The sequence below is a fragment of the Notamacropus eugenii genome, chromosome 1 (assembly GCF_028372415.1).
Source record: "Notamacropus eugenii isolate mMacEug1 chromosome 1, mMacEug1.pri_v2, whole genome shotgun sequence".
Classification (NCBI taxonomy): domain Eukaryota; kingdom Metazoa; phylum Chordata; class Mammalia; order Diprotodontia; family Macropodidae; genus Notamacropus; species Notamacropus eugenii.
In genome coordinates, this window is record NC_092872.1 from 369,523,357 (window position 1) to 369,542,862 (window position 19,506).

At 33.7% G+C, this 19,506-nt stretch overlaps 1 protein-coding gene across 1 annotated transcript in view; it reads left to right on the forward strand.

The window, feature by feature from the left end:
* Positions 1-19,200, forward strand: part of NDFIP1 (Nedd4 family interacting protein 1) — a 48,830-nt gene extending 29,630 nt beyond the window's left edge. The window contains exons 4-8 of the mRNA XM_072630624.1: positions 6,559-6,646; positions 8,096-8,220; positions 9,603-9,669; positions 11,239-11,344; positions 18,176-19,200. Coding sequence (XP_072486725.1) covers positions 6,559-6,646; positions 8,096-8,220; positions 9,603-9,669; positions 11,239-11,342 — 384 coding nt within the window. The 3' untranslated portion in view covers positions 11,343-11,344; positions 18,176-19,200. The remainder of the gene's footprint in view (positions 1-6,558; positions 6,647-8,095; positions 8,221-9,602; positions 9,670-11,238; positions 11,345-18,175) is intronic.
* The last annotated feature ends 306 nt before the right edge of the window (positions 19,201-19,506 follow it).

Sequence of the window (19,506 nt, forward strand, 5' to 3'; positions counted from 1 at the left end):
TGGAGAAAGGATTTTGTTTAACGCCTGACATCTCTAAAAGCAGGTCTTTAAGACTCTTGGCTATCTGTACCTTACTGGATTAATGGATGACTATGTTAACGAAAGAATACAAAGTTAATAAGTACTTATATTCATATGGTCTTTAGAGACATATCTAACTCAGTACAACTGGGAAGGTGGGGGACAGAGAGACAGACAGAGAGGTACTAGCTTTCTACTCCTTGTTGATAATTTGGCTAATAATTATCTTCATTTTTGCAAGAAACTATATAATCTGCTAGGAGCAGCTAGGTGGTGCAGTGGGTAGAACACTGGGCCTAGAATCAGGAAAACTCATCTTCCTGAGTTCAAATCTGACCTCAGACACTTACTAGCTGTGTGACCCTGGGCAAGTCACTTAACCCTGTTTGCCTCAGTTTCCTCATCTGTAAAATGAACTGGAGAGGGAAATGGCAAACCACTCTAGTATCTCAGCCAAGAAAATCCCAAAATGGGGTTATGAAGAGTGAGACATGAGTGAAATCGCTGAACAGCAACAACTCTAACTTGCTTCTTAGCACTTTCTGATGGTTGGAGTCAGTATCATACTTTTTACATTCCAGGGTCTGTGTCAGATCTGAAAGGTCCGAATATGTTGTCCCTTTTATAAGGAAAAAGACAATTTCAAAGCAAGAAGGTCCAATCATGTTAATTTTTTAAAAGTTGCTTTTTCAGGATGTGACTTCTACCCTCTCTCTTGATATTTATATTTCTGGCAGGAACTGAGTCAGGGAGGAACATATTATTTTGTTCTCCATTCTACATAACTAAATGGTAATGAGATGACTAGAGCCGCCAGAGAGCTTTTGCCTCAAGCTGTTCAGTACTTGTGTGGAGCAGGACCAGCTGCTGCTTAACCTGAAGTCTGTGGGCTAGAATGAGTTGAAAGGCCGAGATAACATCTTCAAGCAATTCTGCTTCAAAGATGTTAGCTGGGTTTGGTTGTTCAGGACAAGAATCTCTCTGCAAGATGAAAAACTGAACCACCAGCCTGAATGGTGCAGGACATTACCTTTACCAGTTTCATAGAACAGGTAGCATTGTCTCTGGCTTAGCTTTTTCACCCCCACCCCCTTTCTCCTTCTTCCTCTGTACTTTCTGGGTGCATTTAGCTGACTTAGCATAAGGTAGTTCAGCAGTAAAGTACAGGAAATAAAAGACATTGGAGCAGAATTGGTGATTGTACCTAGCAGAAGGAAATAGACACAAGGCTGTGTTGCAGTATCATATTCTCTTGTTCTGAGCACTCAAACATGCCTGTATATGCTACAGGGTGTGTGTTCTAGATCTGTAATTTTGTATGTGGGGGAAAAACTCTTTGCTGATGCATGTTGATATCTCTGGAGCTTATGGCCCTGGGAGGTTAAATGAATTGTCACTGGGCGTATAGATTAGTGTGTGTCTCAGAGGCAGGATTTGAATCCATGTCTTTTTGACTGCAAGATTGGCTTTTTATCTGTTGTGCTATGATGCCTCTTGGTTTCCTTTTATAATCTGTTATAATAGTTGAATGCAATAATAATAATGATAGATGTTTTTAAAGATATATTTCAGTGGTCTATTGCTAGTAGTGGCATTTTGGCTGTATTTTGAATTAATAGTGTTCATGAATGGATTTTGTATGTTTTAATGAAATTGATGTTTTTGAAGATTACTTGAAATAAATAACTCAGTGAGTTGAGCTTACTAAATTTTAGGGCCATAGACATTATTTTAATGCTAGAGAAAGATCTTCAGAGCTCCTATCTGTATCCATGAGGAATCTAGGATCAGAAAGGTGACATCATTTAAATAAGAATTTGATGACACATTCAGCGATTTTTATTTTAAAATTTGATTGTGAGGAGACTTTCCAGTGAAGTATTTCATATCTTATTTGAAATCTGCAAGCTCGATAATCCCCCGGTGTTACTGTGATGTGCATTTATCACTATTATTTTTATTTAATGAGGGCCTGTTGGATATCAGGAGAATTTTGAAAGATGAAGGGAGCATACTTGTAGTCCTCCAGATCTCATCCAAGGTCAGAAGAAGAGCAACAAAACTATGTATGTGTATGTTAAGATAGTTTAGAGAGACAGTAGACCTTAGTGGATAGAATCAGGAGACACTTGGCTTCAAAGGCTGCTCATATTGCCTTTTAGTGATGTGACTTAACCTCTCTGAACCATGTTTTTTCATCTGTAAAATGAGGTACATAATACTTGTAATACCTTCTGCATGCCCAGTGTTGTTTTGAGGATCAAATGAGATGATTATGTAAAGTACTTTGCAAACTTTAAAGTTCTGTATAAATGTCAGTTGTTTTTATGATGTATGCACAGAGAGTGAGCACCTTATCAAATAGATCAGGACATTAAAATTTATTCAAAATATTAATTCATTTAATAAATTGATTAAATACTTATACCAGGGACTGTGAAGGAAAAGGAGAAATAGAAGGTGCTGTCCAAAGAGTTTATAATCTAGTTAGGGAGATATATACAAAAATAATTATAATGTTAGACAATGTATGACATATCTGTCAAATGAACATTTAAGTCATACATGCCACAGGAATCAAAAGTAGGAAAGATAGCATTTATGTCTTCCCTCCTCATTGAGAAGGCAAACATATATAGTATATAGGTTATACAATGTGCAGTCGTGCAAAACATATTTCGTTATTAGTCTTATTGTAAAAGAAAACACAGACCAAAAAAAAAAAACCACAAGAAAAATAAAAATTCTAATAAGTATTCTTTGATCTGTTTCAGCTCCATCAGTATTTTTTCTAAAGGTGGATAGCATTTTTGGAAGTGAGTCTTTTGAAATTGTCTTGGATCATTCTATTGCTGAGAATAGCTAAGTCATTCACAGTTGATCATCATGTGATTGATCAGGGAAAAGAAAGCATTATGAAAGGTGAAATTAGTTTTGGGAAAGTATATTTTTAATAGGTAGAGGTTAATTGAAAATTCTGTATAAGGGAGAAAGATACAAGTAAAGGTATGGATTTAGAATAGTATAAAAAGTTTGTCTCAGAAACATAAAGAAAATAAGATTGAAAATGGTAGATCAGGCCCAGATTTATGAGTGAGAGGGGAGTCAGGCCTTGGATGCTAGGTTAAATAGTATGGATTTTATTCTCTAGGCTGAGCAGGTTTTTTAGTAGGTCGGTAGGATTGAATCTATGAAAATATTATTGTAACATGATATATAGAATTGTATCAGAAAAGGGAGAGATGAGTTAGGGAAATCATTTTAGGAGATTATTGCAGTGTTACTAGTAGAAGAATTATATTTGAAAATTTTCATGAATTACCAAAAAGATAAAGCAGTTGGATGATTATCCTTGTCTCAAGTCAGAATTAGCCATCATGTTTTTAATGTTCCTAAATAGTTCTTTTATTTTAAGTTAAGTGCTGAGTTTACTCTGCAAATGAGTTCTTAAATGGAAGCTCTTCTTAGTAAGAAAGATATGTTGAAGGAGATGGTATTAATGGTACCAAGATAAGCTTCAGTTTTGAAATAGTTTATATTTTAAAGAATGGGAAAGATGTGATTTGGGAATAAGATGATGTTATTCTGGCCCTGTATACTGGCTCAAACAAATCTTTACAGAATGAACAGTTGGAAAGTATCTCAGAAGCCATTTATACCTGAATAAAGTCACCTTATAGCATACCAATAAGTTATCATCCAAAGTTATCATTCAGTCAAGGCAACCTGTTCGATTTTGCATAGTTCTAGTTGTTAGAAAATTTTTTCTTACATCAAGTCTAAATCTGGCCCTTTGTAACTCCTAACACTCCTAGATCTGTGCTCTTGAGTTCAAGCAGAACAAATCTAAAAGACAGCTATTATGTTCTCTCCTGAATTCTCTACAGGCTAAACTCTCTAATTCCTTCAACTGGTGTTTATATGGCTTGAACTTGAAGACCTTCATTATTCTGGTCAGACTCTTCTGTAATCATTCTCCAACTTTTAGTGGCTTTCCTAAAATGTGGAGCCCTGGCCTGAAAACAGTACATGTGATGTGATTTGACCAAAAGCAGAGTACGGAAGGACTATCACCTTCCTAGCAGACACTGTACTTCTCTTAATGTAGCCCAAGGTTGCGTTAGGGTTTTCTTTTTGTTTGTTTTTTAAAAGAAAGCTCCATTTGTTCCTTTGCTTTCCAGTGTTTTTTTTTTTTAATTTTCCAATTACATACATTTCCAATTACAACTTTTAAAAAAAGTTTTCAGCTCCAAATTCTCTCCCTCTCTCTCTTCCTTCCCCATTGAGAAGGCAAGCAGTTTGATATAGATTATATATGTGCAGCGCTGCAAAAAAAATTTCATTATTAGTTGTGTTTGTGAAAGAAAACAGACCAAAAAAACCTCCAAGAAAAATGAAGTAAAAAAGTATACTTCAGGCTGCTTTTGGACTCCATCAGTTCTTTTTCTAGAGGTGGATAGCATTTTTGGAATTGAGTCCTTTGGAATTGTCTTGGATCATTGTATTGCTGGGGAATAGTTAAGTCATTCACAGTTGATCATCATACAGTATTGCTGTTAACTGTGTACAATGTTCTCTTGGTTTTGCTCATTTCACTTTACATCAGTTCATGTAAGTCTTTTCAGGTTTTTCTGAGAGCATCTTGTTTGTGGTATTGTATACCACAATAGTATTCCATCACAGTCACATACCATAGAAAATTGTAACACTAGTACATTGTTGGTGGAATTGTGAACTGATCCAGCCATTCTGGAGAGCAATTTGGAACTATGCCCAAAGGGCAACCAAACTGTACATACTGTCTTATCCAGCTGTACTCGATCTGTGTCCCAAAGAGAGCAAAAAAAAGGGAAAAGGACCCACATAACACAAAAATATTTATAGTAGCTCTTTTTGTAGTGGCAAAGAATTGGAAATTGAGGGGATGCCCATTAATTAGGGAATGGCTGAACAAGTTGTGGTATATGAATGTAATGGAATACTATTGTGCTATAAGAAATGATGAGCAGGTAAATTTCAGAAAAACCTAGAAAAACTTACATGAACAGATGCTGACTGAAGTGAACAGAACATTGTATAGGGTAACAGCAACATTGTGTGATGATTAATTATGATAGATTTAGCTCTTCTCAGCAATATAATGATCCAAGATGGTTCCAAAATGGAAAATGCTATCCACATCCAGAGAAAGAACTGTTGGAGTCTGAATGCAGATCGATGCATAATATTTTCAATTTTTTTCTTTCTCATTTTTCCCTTTTGTTCTGATTCTTCTTTTACAACATGACTAATATGAAAATATGTTTAACTTGATTGTATATGTATAATCTATCAGATTGCTTGCTGTCTTGGGGACAAAGGAGGGAGGGAGAAAAATTTGGAACTCATAATTTTACAAAAATGAATGTCAAAAACTATATTAACATTAATGGGAAAAAATACTATATTAAGGGAAAAAATACTATATTAAGAAAAGAAAACAATCATATGCCATGACTTATTCAGTCATTTTCCAATGGATGGGCATCCCCTTAATTTTCAGTTCTTTGCCACCACAAAAAGAGGTGTTACAGTTTTGCAAATGTCTTTTTCCTTTTTTTTGTCTCTTTTGGGTACAGACCATGTAGTAGTATTGCTGGGTCAAAAGGTATGCACAGTTTTCAAATTGTTCTCCGGAATGGTTGGATCGATTCACAACTCTACCAGTCGTGCATTAATTGTCTCTATTTTCCCACATCTCCTCCAGCATTTGTCATTTTTTTCAGTCATATTAGCCCATGTGAGGTGGTACTTCAGAATTGTTTTAATTTGCACCTCTCTATTCAGTAGTTAGAGCATTTTTCATATGACTATAGATAGAGAAGCATTTAAAAAAGAGAAAGAATGTGGATATGGAGGGAAAAACAACAGGATAACTTTGGAACTAATATGTCAAATATGTTACACTTCAAAAACAAGTCATGTATAATAGAGATTAGCAGTTTAATGTAAAATTCTTTTTCTGTTCTTTGTATATCAGTATTCATTTACTTATATTTGTCAGGTTCAGAGTAACCAAAAACATTTTAATTATATAACAAAGTACAGATGTATTAAAATATTTTTTCAGATTTTTTTTTTTCAATCTTAATTTGTTTCATTTAAAGACAGAATAAGTGGTAATATGGTGTAGTGTCCAGGAATATATGAATTAAATCCTGGCTCTAAGTCTTCACTGTGCGACTATGAATAAACCATTTAGTATCTCTGAGCCTTAGTTGTATCATCTATAACAGGGGGATGAAACTACATATCTCACAAAATAGTTGTGAGGAAGATGCTTTGTTAAGTTTAAATCATTTCATTGATGAGAAATGTTATTTTTATTGTATATAGTCAAGTGCTAATGTTTAGTTTTATATTGCTTATACTTCTTCTGTCTTAATTCAAGATAAAATAAGAAATCTTTCACATTTATACTGATTTTTGTATCTGTTTTTGTTTTCCATAAGAAGTACTGAGTATGAATTTTCATTATCCTTTCTCTTTTTATATTAGGATGATGATTTTGTAGCAAGGGATGATTTTGATGATGCTGACCAGCTGAGGATAGGAAATGATGGGATATTCATGTTAACTTTTTTCAGTAAGTATATGTAGTGATTAGAACCATTTTATTGTGTTTATCCCAGAGAGAGGAAACAAATAGTCTGAAGCATTATCATGTTTATATTTTAGTATTCTCTCATTTCCTCTTCTCTCCCCATGCATGTTTATGAAAACTCTAATTAAGGTCTTTATTGAGGATGCTTCAGTTTTACACCAGTTCTGCTTTATTACCGTTCACATCCCCCCCTGACCTGTAGAATAGGAACACTGTGTCTTTACCTGAGCAGTTTTCCCCAGGAGTTCTTTTTTTGACTAAAAGATCAGAGTTGACTTCTTATCAAAAGACTTTTTGAGTCCTTGTGCTTACCTTTCTCTCTCCCTCTCTCCTTTTACCTCCTTTTCTCCCTCCCATCCTCTCCTTCCTGCATTCCAGGTTTTTTCCCTGGAGCTTCCACTGAGAGAGTAACAATCCTTTTTTTTATTTGCTATATTTAATAGTGAAGGATTTTATTGACAATGTTGCCTAATAGTCTCTTTAAATATCATGGAGAACTAGAGGTTTGGTGAAGATAAACATATTCTTCATAGGAGAAAGAAATATGAAGAACTTGAACACTTTAAATACTCAGCGAATTATTTGATATATTTGCAGGTGAATAGAAGAAAACAGCCCCAAGAATTTAGACTAGAGCAAAGTACAAATCTGTATATTTAGCAATAAAGTTTTTTCACTTCAGTTACACAAACATTTTAAAATGTGTGCTGATTAGCATTGGGGATACAGAAGCAAAAGTAGAACTGCTCTTAAGGGAGCCCTTTTTTGAGGGATGAGGTTGAGAGGACTGGAGAAGAGTGCAAAGGAGGGATTGACTGAGAGGACTTGTACACTAATCAGTATAATAAAACGAAAGGGAGTGATGAGAGCAAAGGAGAGATCCAGTCAGAGTGAGTAAGGCATATTTGAGGAAGGAGAGAACATTTATGAATGGGACGAATCAGGAAAGGCCACATTAAACATGTGGTACCTCAGCTCTGTCTCAGAGAATGAAAAGAATTCCTAAAGGTTATAATGAGAATTATTTTCAAGCATAGGGGACAAGATGGAGATAGCCTGTGCAAATACAGGAAGGTGGGACTTGGCATGTTGATTTTGGAGAATAATTAGCTGTTCATTTTGACTGGAATATGGAATATATGAAAAGGAGTTGTGACATGAGGCTGAAAATGTAGGTTGGTGCCATATTGTGGAAAGCCTTAAGTAGGCAGATAAGAGTTTGCATTTTCCTTTAGTAGCTTTGGGGACACTGAAGGTTTTTGATTAGGCTGAGGAGTGTGGATATTTTCTTGGGGGATTTTTTGGCTTGTGAGGGGAAGGAGATCTTTTTCTGTCCTTGGGAACATTGTTGAAATAAAAAGTTTATAAACAGTTTTATCTTGTGCCTGGGTTAATGTATGTTTTTATATTCTATTTCCTCTTGATTTTCAGTGGCATTCCTCTTTAACTGGATTGGGTTTTTCCTGTCTTTCTGTTTGACCACCTCAGCTGCAGGAAGATATGGGGCCATTTCAGGGTTTGGACTATCTTTAATTAAGTGGATCTTGATTGTCAGGGTAAGTTATATAAGAATAAGAGGTTATTGGGGGAAGAAATAGAAAAAAGTTAAATATTTTCTTAGTCTCTTTACTCTTTATTTTTTACCCCCCAAATTTTGAATATACTATTTGGTTTCGTCTGCTACCTTTTCCTAGCATTGCTACAATTAAATTAAAAGCAATTGCATTTGATTTGTTTGATTCAGATTTTTATATACATATATACATACAAGCATTCCCAGGATGACAATTTTTAAGTTATGGTCTGGAGACTGGTAGATATTCCAGAAAGGGCCCTCTTAGTAATTCTTGGATACATATATTTGATTGTGTTAAGTTTATAATGTAAACTATGTCCTTATTTCTTGATTTAATAACTTCTGTCACGACAACTAAACTAGTATTAGCATGTTATCAGAACTAGTGTTTCTGTTCCCACTCATTCTGCCAGGATGTTTTGTTTATTTGTCTGTGTTTTTATGGTAGCGAGTAGGACCAAGTAGATTTGCATCAGGATTTTTTACTACCTCAGGGTCAAAGGATCTAGGGATCAAAAAAGCTTCTAGACTTTAAACTGTAGATTAAACTTTTTACAATTCCCCTAATTTTGAATTTGATAATTATATAGTTCCTTTCATAAGTGAAAATGTTTTCTGTAGATAGTATTATTCCCAAATGGTCTATTAATATCTCTCTGAAAAGTAGAAAACGTATCAAAAAGTTCCCACTTGTAAACATTCCTGTTTTGTAAAATTGTTTGTATAGTTGTATATTTGTTGCACAAAATATAAAAGTAGACCTCAAAATTGTTTCATTAAGATGTAAAAACTTACCTTTCCTTAACTGCTTTGTTATATCTGCATGCCATCAGTACAACCAGTGGAAACTGAATGAGGAAATTTAGTTAACCATGTGTTGTCAAAATTACCAAATGAGCATTTTTGACTAATTTGTAGAAAACTGAAGTGGTTGAATCAAACATTTGATTTGTCATCATATAAATTAAGTCTTAGATAAATCCATGAAGGAAAGAGTTCTTAAAAGGTATTTCTTAGGAAGAAATTTTCATTTTTAGCACATTCAGATTCACAGTGTGGGTATATATATATATATTATTTGAAAGCAAAATATTTTATGAAAGTTTTATACAGGGGAGTCCATAAAAATGGAAACCATGCCATTTCATGAATATTTTCCATAAAGAATACCAAAATTGCATACTGGTGTCAACAGTTACATTTATATAGTACATGGATCTGAAATGTTAGTAAAATTGAAAACTACTTCTACATATATAATTTGGATATGAAATTCTCAGTTGTTTTTCATTGTATTTATAGGTATGAAATTCTATTGCAGTGTAATACACCTGAAAATAATTTTAAAATTTCATTTTTTAGTTTTCCACTTATTTCCCTGGCTATTTTGATGGTCAGTACTGGCTATGGTGGGTTTTCCTTATATTAGGTAAGTAATTGTAAAGTACAAATGGAAAAAATAACATCTTTTCCTCCATTTTCAGAATTATTTTTACCAAACTTTCCTGAGAGCTTGTTATATAGTAATATGTCCAAAACAATACCAGAAAATGAAAAGGAATGGTTAAGTGCCCAGGGTCACTAGCTGCCTATCTGTATTTTTTTTTTTTGCCTGTTTTTTTAGAAGCAAGATACCAAATGAATTTAAGTACAAAGGAATCTTTAAGTCTAAAAATCATGCTATGGCATGATCATTTTCTACAAACCAAACCAAAATTGTGTCAGTTGTCAAGGAGTTCCATAGTTTTTAAAAAAATAAATACGGTACTTGCACTCTATTGCCTTCGCTCACAAAATACTTGACATGCATCTTGCCATCCTTAATGACAGTGATGTTGTATTTGACCAGTGCTAGACCTGATCTTGTATTTAGTGGAGTCATACCTTGCTCTTACCAGCCTAGTAATATTGTAAACTTACTGTGAAAAAAGTCTTCCATGGTGTAATGGTTGTAAATAATTCTTACCAGTGAAAGGATGTTGGAATTGTAGAAATATAATTGGAGGATAGTGAGATCTTACTTAAGAGTTTAAAGTGTCGGAGCATCAAATACCATTTCCAGAAATAGCTGTTGCTTCGCTTACCTTTGACAGTTGGTTTAAAGAGATTGCCACCACCTTACCTGAAAGCAGACCCTTTCTTTTTTTCCACCAACATGCACCCCAAAATTGTCATGAGATCTTTTATCAAATAAGAAGACTTTCAGTCACCTTTGAGGGGTTAGTTGGGCATTGACAAGTTTTTGATTTCTTTGTTTTATGTTTTATGTGTATGCCTGAGTTTATGAAAAACAAAACAAAACAAGAATCCCAAATCTCTGCCCTGTGTTGATGTTACTCACCACTCACTCACCTTTTTGTAAAAGATGGTGAGAAAAATGGGCTCAAAACTGGTTTGTAGGTAAAGGAATTCTGCCATCTAGTGGAGAGTATTAATATGCTGTGGTTAAGAAAGACCAGAAATGACAGCAGAAAAATGTATAGAAAATGGCAAATGTAATTCATAAAACCTGTAAATATCTTATCACTTCTCTTTAGTGGTTAACTCTCAGAGTTTTTTTGAAGCGTAAGAAGGTATTTTTATGAGTCTTAACTGAGCTTCCAGGTACAGATAATGATGCCGCTTCTGTTTTTTGCTTTCTGTGCTCATTTAGGCTACTTAATTGATATCCATATTTCTCTTTCTTGGGTATATATAAAAATAAATTGGCCCCAAGCTTTTTTGGTTTATTAATTAATAGAAATTATATGAGGAAACCACTTTGGAAATATTAAGTAAAAATTTCTGTTATTTTGATCTCTTTATGGCAGAGATAAGGTTACAGATTATCTCTCATTTCAGGGTGGCATTTCTGCTTTGTGTCCATCACAAAATGTCTTTGGAGGGGAAGTTGGATTTGTATAGTAATTTTTGAAATTATGTTTGGGCTTTATTCCTGTGAGCGTAAGTTCTTTACAGTAGTGATGAAACTTTGTATTTTTTTAAAAAATTTTTTTAGGTTTTCTCCTGTTTCTCAGAGGATTTATCAATTATGCAAAGGTTCGGAAGATGCCAGATACTTTTTCAACCCTCCCCAGGACCAGAGTTCTCTTTATTTACTAAAGGTATTAAAGTTTTGTTTCTAAGTCATATTTCTAGTACTTGTATCTTTATAACACATTTCCGTTTAGTTTTTTGAGCTACATCTAAATGAAATACCTAAAGTAATTTGAGCATTTGTCTCTTAGAACTGTCATTTTAAGACTTTCTGGTGGAATGCAGTATGCTTTCTGCCTTGGTAGCTACCCAAGAGTTTGGACCTATTTGTTGCAATTAAGACTTTAGGGAATATGGATATATTTCCTCACTAATTAACTCATCTTCACCTTTTCCATTAATTTTCTCATATTCACCTTTTAATGGTAATTCCTCATGGTTGTAATACATTATCAAATCATTTTTCTGTATTGCCATAAAAATTTCTTTACTGTTTGTAGTGAGAGTAGAAAATGTATATAGGTAGACTATTATATATACACACAGAATATAGAGTCCAACTTAAAGTCCAACTGAAATCCTTTGAGATAGAATTCTTCAATCTCACATCTCATAACTAATCGAATATCTGTCCATTTTTCTTGGACCCCAAACAAGTCTGCAGAGTTCTTAGTCTGTACCTTATTCCAGGCTAAACACCCTTTCCACTTATTCTCTTTGTCTCTATGTATATATATGTATCTATGTACATATGTATAAATATAAATTTATGTATATGTATGTAGTTCCCAGATTCTGTTGAACTAAAACTTTTTTTTCTCTGTGACTAACCAGACCAGGGTGGCCTTTATGATTTATTTTTAGACCATAGAGCCACTGTTAAGAATTTATGGTTTTCTTTTAAGTGAAAGCATGATTACAGCAAAAGTATATATGTTTAGGTACTTATATGGGAGAGAATATCTATTAGACTCACTTTTTATGAAAAATCATACAAAGAAGCTAGAGTTCACTTTATAGTTAAAGCTTAAATTTTATTGTTAGGAAATGTTCATGGACCAATGAGTAGCCACTGCTGAATAGTCTGTAAAATCACTCTGAGAAAACTTACTAAGCTCTTTGTTACATACTTGAAAAATTTAGTATTTCCTGAATTAAATTTAATGTCAAACTCCAGACACACAAGTAGATATTGGTGAGTCACTGGCATAGATGGTAAAATCAGTAATATCTTTGTAATATTTCCTGTTCATTGTCACTTTAAAGCTTAGAAGCAGACTTACTAATAAAAGTATTTTATTTTATTTTTTTCATGATAGTGTTTTAGTTCTTTCAAGCCTTTTGGATGCTTTAACCCTTTTTACCTTTGGGCTTACAACTCTATTTCTTCAGGGTGAGAATGAGGGTCTAAAACATCCTAGAAACTACACAAATACCTCTTAATCCATTTGTTATCCAGAATAGCATGAGAATATTTTTTTTCCCACAGATTCTGCAGCTATAATGGTAGCTTCTAAAATTAGCTTTAAAGCTAGTTTTGAACCGTTTAAAATTTAGGACATTACTGAAAAACTAACTTCTCAGAAGTCTGTCTGATCAGGTGCTTGGTAACAGTTTTATTCTGTTTGTTTAAATGGGGCTGAGCCAGTCTTCTTTCTATTTTCTTGGTTCTTTAGTTAGTAAAAGCCTTTAGTCTTTATTCAGTGCTTACCAGATAATTACATTTCTCCATCTGCTTAGTTACAACAAATTGTGTATTGTTGGGTGTCCAGGTAATAGGGAAATTTGGATTGACTTCATTCTCTTTTTCTCTGTGAAGACTGGCTTTGATGAGACATTTCTCTATATTCTATTCTTGTTAATTAGTAACTTTTTATGAAATTCTTGATGAGATTTTTCAGTGGAGATGCTTAATATCTAAATTTATCATACTACATGGTTATGATTTGAAATAGAGAAAGTTTTTGGAAAATAAGGTTCTTCAAGATAGATTTGCTGTTTAAATTTTATAATCAGCAGCAGTCTAGAGTATTTTTTAAGAATAACTACATTCCTAGCAGAATTGTAGGATAGACTTCCATTGAGGATAGTATATTGCATTTAGTTGTTTCTTTTTGCAAAAGTAACAACCACACCAAATAATCCTTTGATAAATGTAATTCTGTGCTTCCTGCAATATTTAGAGATATAAAATTTGAATGGTTAGAGCTAAAATAGCCTTTGGAATTCTATTTGTAAGCCTTAGAAGCCTGAACAGCTGTGTTATACGACAGAATTGATTTTTCTTCACCCATTGAAGGGATGGGTGAAATCATACATGTTCAAAATGGCTTCATTGGAGTTTTTCAGTGTTTTTATGGTCTTCTCTACAGTATATTACAATTCATCTATGCCTTCTAATCTATGTTATTCTCAAACACGCCTTCCCATATATAGAGGAACCTGCCACGATATTATGGGTTTTCCTCTGGTTCTTTATTTATATTCTGTACATATTATTGCTACCCTTGGAGTATCTTCCTTCTCTCTCACTGTTTCCACATATGACTAGTCTAGCTGCTTTTCGTATAATACCACTTCCTCAATGATGCATTTTATTTCCCCCACCAAGTGTACTTTATCGTTGGAAATTATTTCATCCTGTTTACATCAACTATGAACCTTTTCATTGTTGTGTCCATGATATGTAGTCACATAGTGTATCAAGAGAACATTGCTGGTAAAAGGGTGTGTTCACTGATGTCAAGGAATAACTTGGGGTCATTGAAGTAACTATGTTTTTCTCAAAATGTGAGCCTACCTCATCTCCTATTGAGCTCTAGATCTATCTTAGCATCTGTCAGCAGTGCTTGTCCTGAGGGACTGACCCAGTAGAATGCCATCTGTCTGTGAAAATCTTCATCACTTGGTTTCTCTTGTGTTCAGTTAGATTGTGAGGCCAGTCACCTTAAGGATTTGGGAATCTTAATGATTATACCCAATAGTATTTAAGGGCTTTGAATTACGATAAGCACAATGTCATCTTCAGTAGGAGCAACTAGAGAATCTCTTTATAGGGATTCCTCTTCTGTTTGTGTTGATGATTCAAAACAATTTTGGTAAATATATGTCTCCTTTTAAAATTCTTGATGTCTTAAAGGATCATGGAGCAAGGTTATCTCTTAGTTTACATTTATCATATAACTTTATAAAGAAGATACCTTCTTAGGTGTCTCCCCTTACCTTTTGAAGTATATTTTGTTCCATTGAATCAAATGCTTTTTTGTGAAAAATTTTCTGAAAGCTTTTCTACTTATATTCATTTTCTTTGTAGCACAGAATAGACTTAATTCAATAAATTTGGAAGGCAGGCTCTAACTTTGTTAAAACTACTGATCTTTGTTTGAGAAATGATTGATTTAAATATTAACTCTTGAAAAGAAGACAAAGTATACATGTTTTAAATAATTTTTCTAGAGCAAAAGAATAGGTAGTACTTGGCACAGAGTGGTGTGTGTGCACTGGTGTCAGGGAACAACTGGCATTGACATTAAACAAGGTGTTTAATGGATACTGGTTGATTGATTGATCCTCTGGCAAGGATGTCATTGGTAGCATTGTAGAGGTTGAAGTCTACTTATAAGGACTGGGATTTAGCCATTCACTAGTTTTCTATAGATATATAATCTGGCAGCTTTCAATTTTCAGGAACATAGTTGAGACTTAGAAGTAATCTAAAAAAACTTGTGAGCTGCTAAAACTGATGTCACAAAGACTCTGCAATAAAGCTCACGATGAAGTGTACTCCTAGGAAACACCTTCATTCAACTCTTACTCTTATTTTAACACTTATTATTAGCTTTTTAGCCCATAGCAAATCAAGAAAAGGGAAGGTGAAATTTGGCATGGGGACTGAAATCCCAGAGTCATAGATTTAAGAGTCGGAAGGTTAATTTTAGAGACCACCAGGTCCAGTCCCTTAATTTTACAGATGAGGAAACAGACCTAGAGAGGTCGTTAGTTGTGGGATTTGAACACAGGCCTTGACTCCAACCAAATTCGTTATTCTTTCTGCCATACTAGTGTTCAAAAAAAAAAAGAGACATAAGAACTTAGGTAGAACAGTAAGCCCCTGTAGATATTGTTGCATAATATAATAATTTATGTTAATAATGATGAGTAATTAGAATAAGGTTCAGTGTACTCTACTTAAGAAGGCAGAAAAATGTGGAATACATTTTAGAAATATTTCCATGAAAAACAAAGTTCTGGAATTTAAAGGGGATAATCTTCAACTGGAAATGCCTTTATACAAAATAACTCATTTTTCAGTGAAGCCAGTGTAGTGTGAGAATAGGTCCAAAATAGCAGTTCTGGGATCTGTTCTAAAAAGTGTAAGTCTTCTTAATGCAGAGGACTAATTTACTAATTCGTATGTACATGAATTTCAAAAATCCCTGTCTAATTTTGTGAAATAAATATAATCAAAACTTTTCATACTTGAGACCATTTGTATATATGAAACATACAATCAATCTTTTAAAAACCATCCATTTAATTACATCATAGATTAGAGAGATAAGTTCTTATGTTTATCATTCCTGAATAGAATGAATTAGGGTATATCATGGTTAGACAAATAACTGCTAGGAATTGGCCCAGTGCCTCCTGACACACAAAATCCTGGCTTTGTTCTGTGGCTGGTTAAAATGAAGGCATAAACACCTTCATCCCCTTTCCTTTATTAAGCATGAATATATGCTTTTCTGCCTTTTTTTTTTAGAAAAAAAGTTTGTTCTAGGTTTGAATGATTGGAATATGTAACTTTAAAGTAGAAAAGTTAAAATTTCCATTTAAGCCTTGCTGAAAATATAACATTTTGCACAATGCCTCAAAAATTATTTTTTTTTCTACTGAAGATTAAGAAATCTAGTCACATACCTCATCTTATGGCCTGTATATCAAAGTTTTAAAAATCCTTTCATTTCCACAGTGCTGTCTCTGATCCACAGATTCAACATGATATTAATATTCCATAAGATCAGCCTTTCTTGTTATTAATTTCATTGTGAGCACTTCTGTCTCATTGAGGAGAAACTTCATTGCCCTGGCTAATAAGTTGCTTGAGTGTTAGCTTGAGAATTAAGCATGTAACTTTTAGTACACAAGGTATTAGTATAGTAGTTAAGTCACCCTTTGACAAGCTGTCTCAATTTTCTTTAATGTTTGCTATGTGGCTCTCCTGACTTTAAGAAATCTAGCAAAGCTAATTTACCTAAGCTGAAGTAGTATGAGCCTTTGAGTGAAGGGCTAATGTTGTTATCTGAACTGTACCACATACGTTGGTGAACATTAATATTGTGACAGAGTAGTACTTATTTCATGAGTTTGTATATAGAAATGGGAACTAATAAAATTAATTTACTTTAAACAGCAATAGGACTGAATAAAAAATTCATTGTAAAGTCTGTATTTAGTATCAACCTACCATTTTTCTATCTGTGTGTCTTTTGCACTTGTTTGTTTTCCTAAATGTCATTACAGTTCCTTTTCTGATGTGCTTACATGCCCTAAGTAAAGTTAACCTTTCATGATTTGCTTCATTTAGAACTGGAAAGGGAAGGGACACCTTGGAGATCATCTCTTCTAACCTTATTTTATAGATGGAAACTGTGGGGGAGAATGAAGGATCTGCCCCAGATCATATAAGTAGAACGGGACAGAGCTGGACTTTTGAACTCAGGTCCTCTGACTGCAAATGCAAAATTCTTTCCATACACTATGCTGCATGCCACTCTTATATTTAAGTTAAGACCAGAGTTTCAAAAACTGAAAAGGGGAGGGGAAGGGAGAAACTTATTTTTCTTGAAATTTCCACCCCATCCACTTAGACTTCACTTAGATTTTATTTGGTCATTTGACAACTAATTTCTTTAGAGTGTGTTTTGCTAGGTGTGCCATTTATATAAAACTTAAGTCTTCACATTCTCAAATCTCCTGACTTTTCCCCATTGTGCCAAGATTCCTTGTGACAAAGTGTAGCAGTCTTGAGGGGAAAAAACTCAACAAAAACTAATCCTTGTCACTGATTTAATGCTTATGTAGAATTGGGCCAGAAAGGTAGTAGTCACAGTATTCCCTAAGTTGTATATTGAGGTTAAAAAAAGTATAATTTCCAGGAATATGCTAAAGTATTAAGAATCACAGAATTTCTGAGTTGAAGGGACTTCAGCTCAAAGTCCCAAATCCCAAAGCCTCTGTTGGAAAACCTTCAAAGATGAAGATTCACTTGCTTTTGTGTTGGATGCAAAATATTGCCCACAAAGTTCTTTAAATGTGGTATGAAAGAATGGCTGTTTTCATGACCCCCTTGTACATGAGACTGTGAAGACAGGAACAGTCAGTAATAATAATAGTAACAATAGGTTACTCTCTGAAGCCCATTGAAAAGATGAGAACAATAATGTAGTAAATATCTGCACTAACATTTTAGGGTTGCTTTACATGCACTATCTCATTTAATCTTCATAACAACCCTGTAATGTAGGTAGCATAGCTATTATCCTCATTTTATAGGTGAGACAACTGAGTCTTAGAGAGAGTAAATGACTTTCCTGTCCTCACACAGCTGCCGAGCACTGGATTTAATCATACGTCGTCTCTTTAGACTTTTAAGTTTGACACTGTCAGCTATACGGTACTTCCTGTCACAAACCTTAGGGAAAAGACCTTAGAGAAAGCAAGCATATCCTTCTACGAATCTCAGTTCTGGAGGCTTTATTAAATTTTAAAATTATCTAATTTAATAATAAATGTTTAACTATTGACTTGTGACATCAGTGTATAGTAATCCTACAACAATGTTAAGGTTCATTTTGTATGTCTACAAACATCCTGCATTCTTTTGTGCACTACATCCTTCTCTTGGCCAAAATAGCAATCTAACTATAGTTTCAATATTCAATATCCTTTTCTGACAGATGTTTTCTGGCAAATGTCTTCCTGCACTTATGAATTCTCTCTCAAGAAGCAACAGGACACCTGCAGGAAGTGAATCAAGACTCAAAACACAGAAGAAATAATCACCTGCTTTAAAAATAAATAAAGTACTGTTGAAGATCATTTCTCTTTATTTGTTTTTAGGTGTAAAATTTTAATAGTTAATGCAGAATTCTGTAATCATTGAATCATTAGTGGTTAATGTTTGAAAAAGCTATTGCAATCAAGTCTGTGATGTACTAATAATGCCTTATATATTGTTTGTAGTCATTTAAAATAGCATGAGCTATGTCCCTGTAGTCAGTAGGGGGCAGTCTTGCTTTATTTAATTCTCCATTTTAAAATGAATTTGGGATTAAATATTTCAGTGTAAGATATGTATAATGCTGGCCATTTTGAAGGGATATTCTCAAAAGTTCAGAAAACTGTTAAGACTACATTTCTGCACATGATACGTATACACTGTTAAAAATAAATCTATGAATCTTAAATTGTGTTTTGTGTACACCTGGAAACAAAGTCATAGTACAAAATTCACTTAAGGTGTAGTCAGAATGAGTGTTCTTTTTTGCAAGGTGTAATACAAGTATTAGTCTGTAACCTAAATTTTACAGTACCCTTTTCTTTTGTACTCAGTACTTTTGGGATTTCGTAAACATTTTCACTATATATGCTATTGTTATATTATCAAAGGCAAAAGATGACAAAATTAGTAAGTATAATTCTTTGCATCTCTCATGAAACAGATTTCTCTTATTTTATTTTTGCTTTATTATCTCTGGAAATAGAGACTAGAGGATTGGGAAAGAAGAGTTTTGACTTTGGGACTTTTGAGATGATCCCTAATAAGTTGTATTACTTGCTTTTATAATGTGTTAGCAGAAACTATGATGCAATGTAAGCGTAGACTGATGTGCTTTCTGCCGAGTGGTAATTCACATTTGAGTTTTACTATGTTAAAACTGTAAATACAGCAGAACATTAATAAATGTTACTTATGTAGCAATTTTTTTCTGTAGACCAGTGTTTAATTTAGAATATAAACTTTTGGTATGTAGTTGATGATTACTGAGATACCTTGTTTCTAATATTTTACTAAATGTTTCAGGAAATGTCAAATGTTAGTTTTTGAGTGCAGAAATATCATGACATTTAGTTTTATTCATGATTTATAGTACCATCATTTAACTTTCTTACCAGCTTACTGATTGTATAGATATAGTATTACTTTCCTTTCCAAAAGTTACATTTTGAAGGGAGATTTTATAAACAACCCTTTAAGCATTTTTTTGCCATTCTGCATTAGATTAAA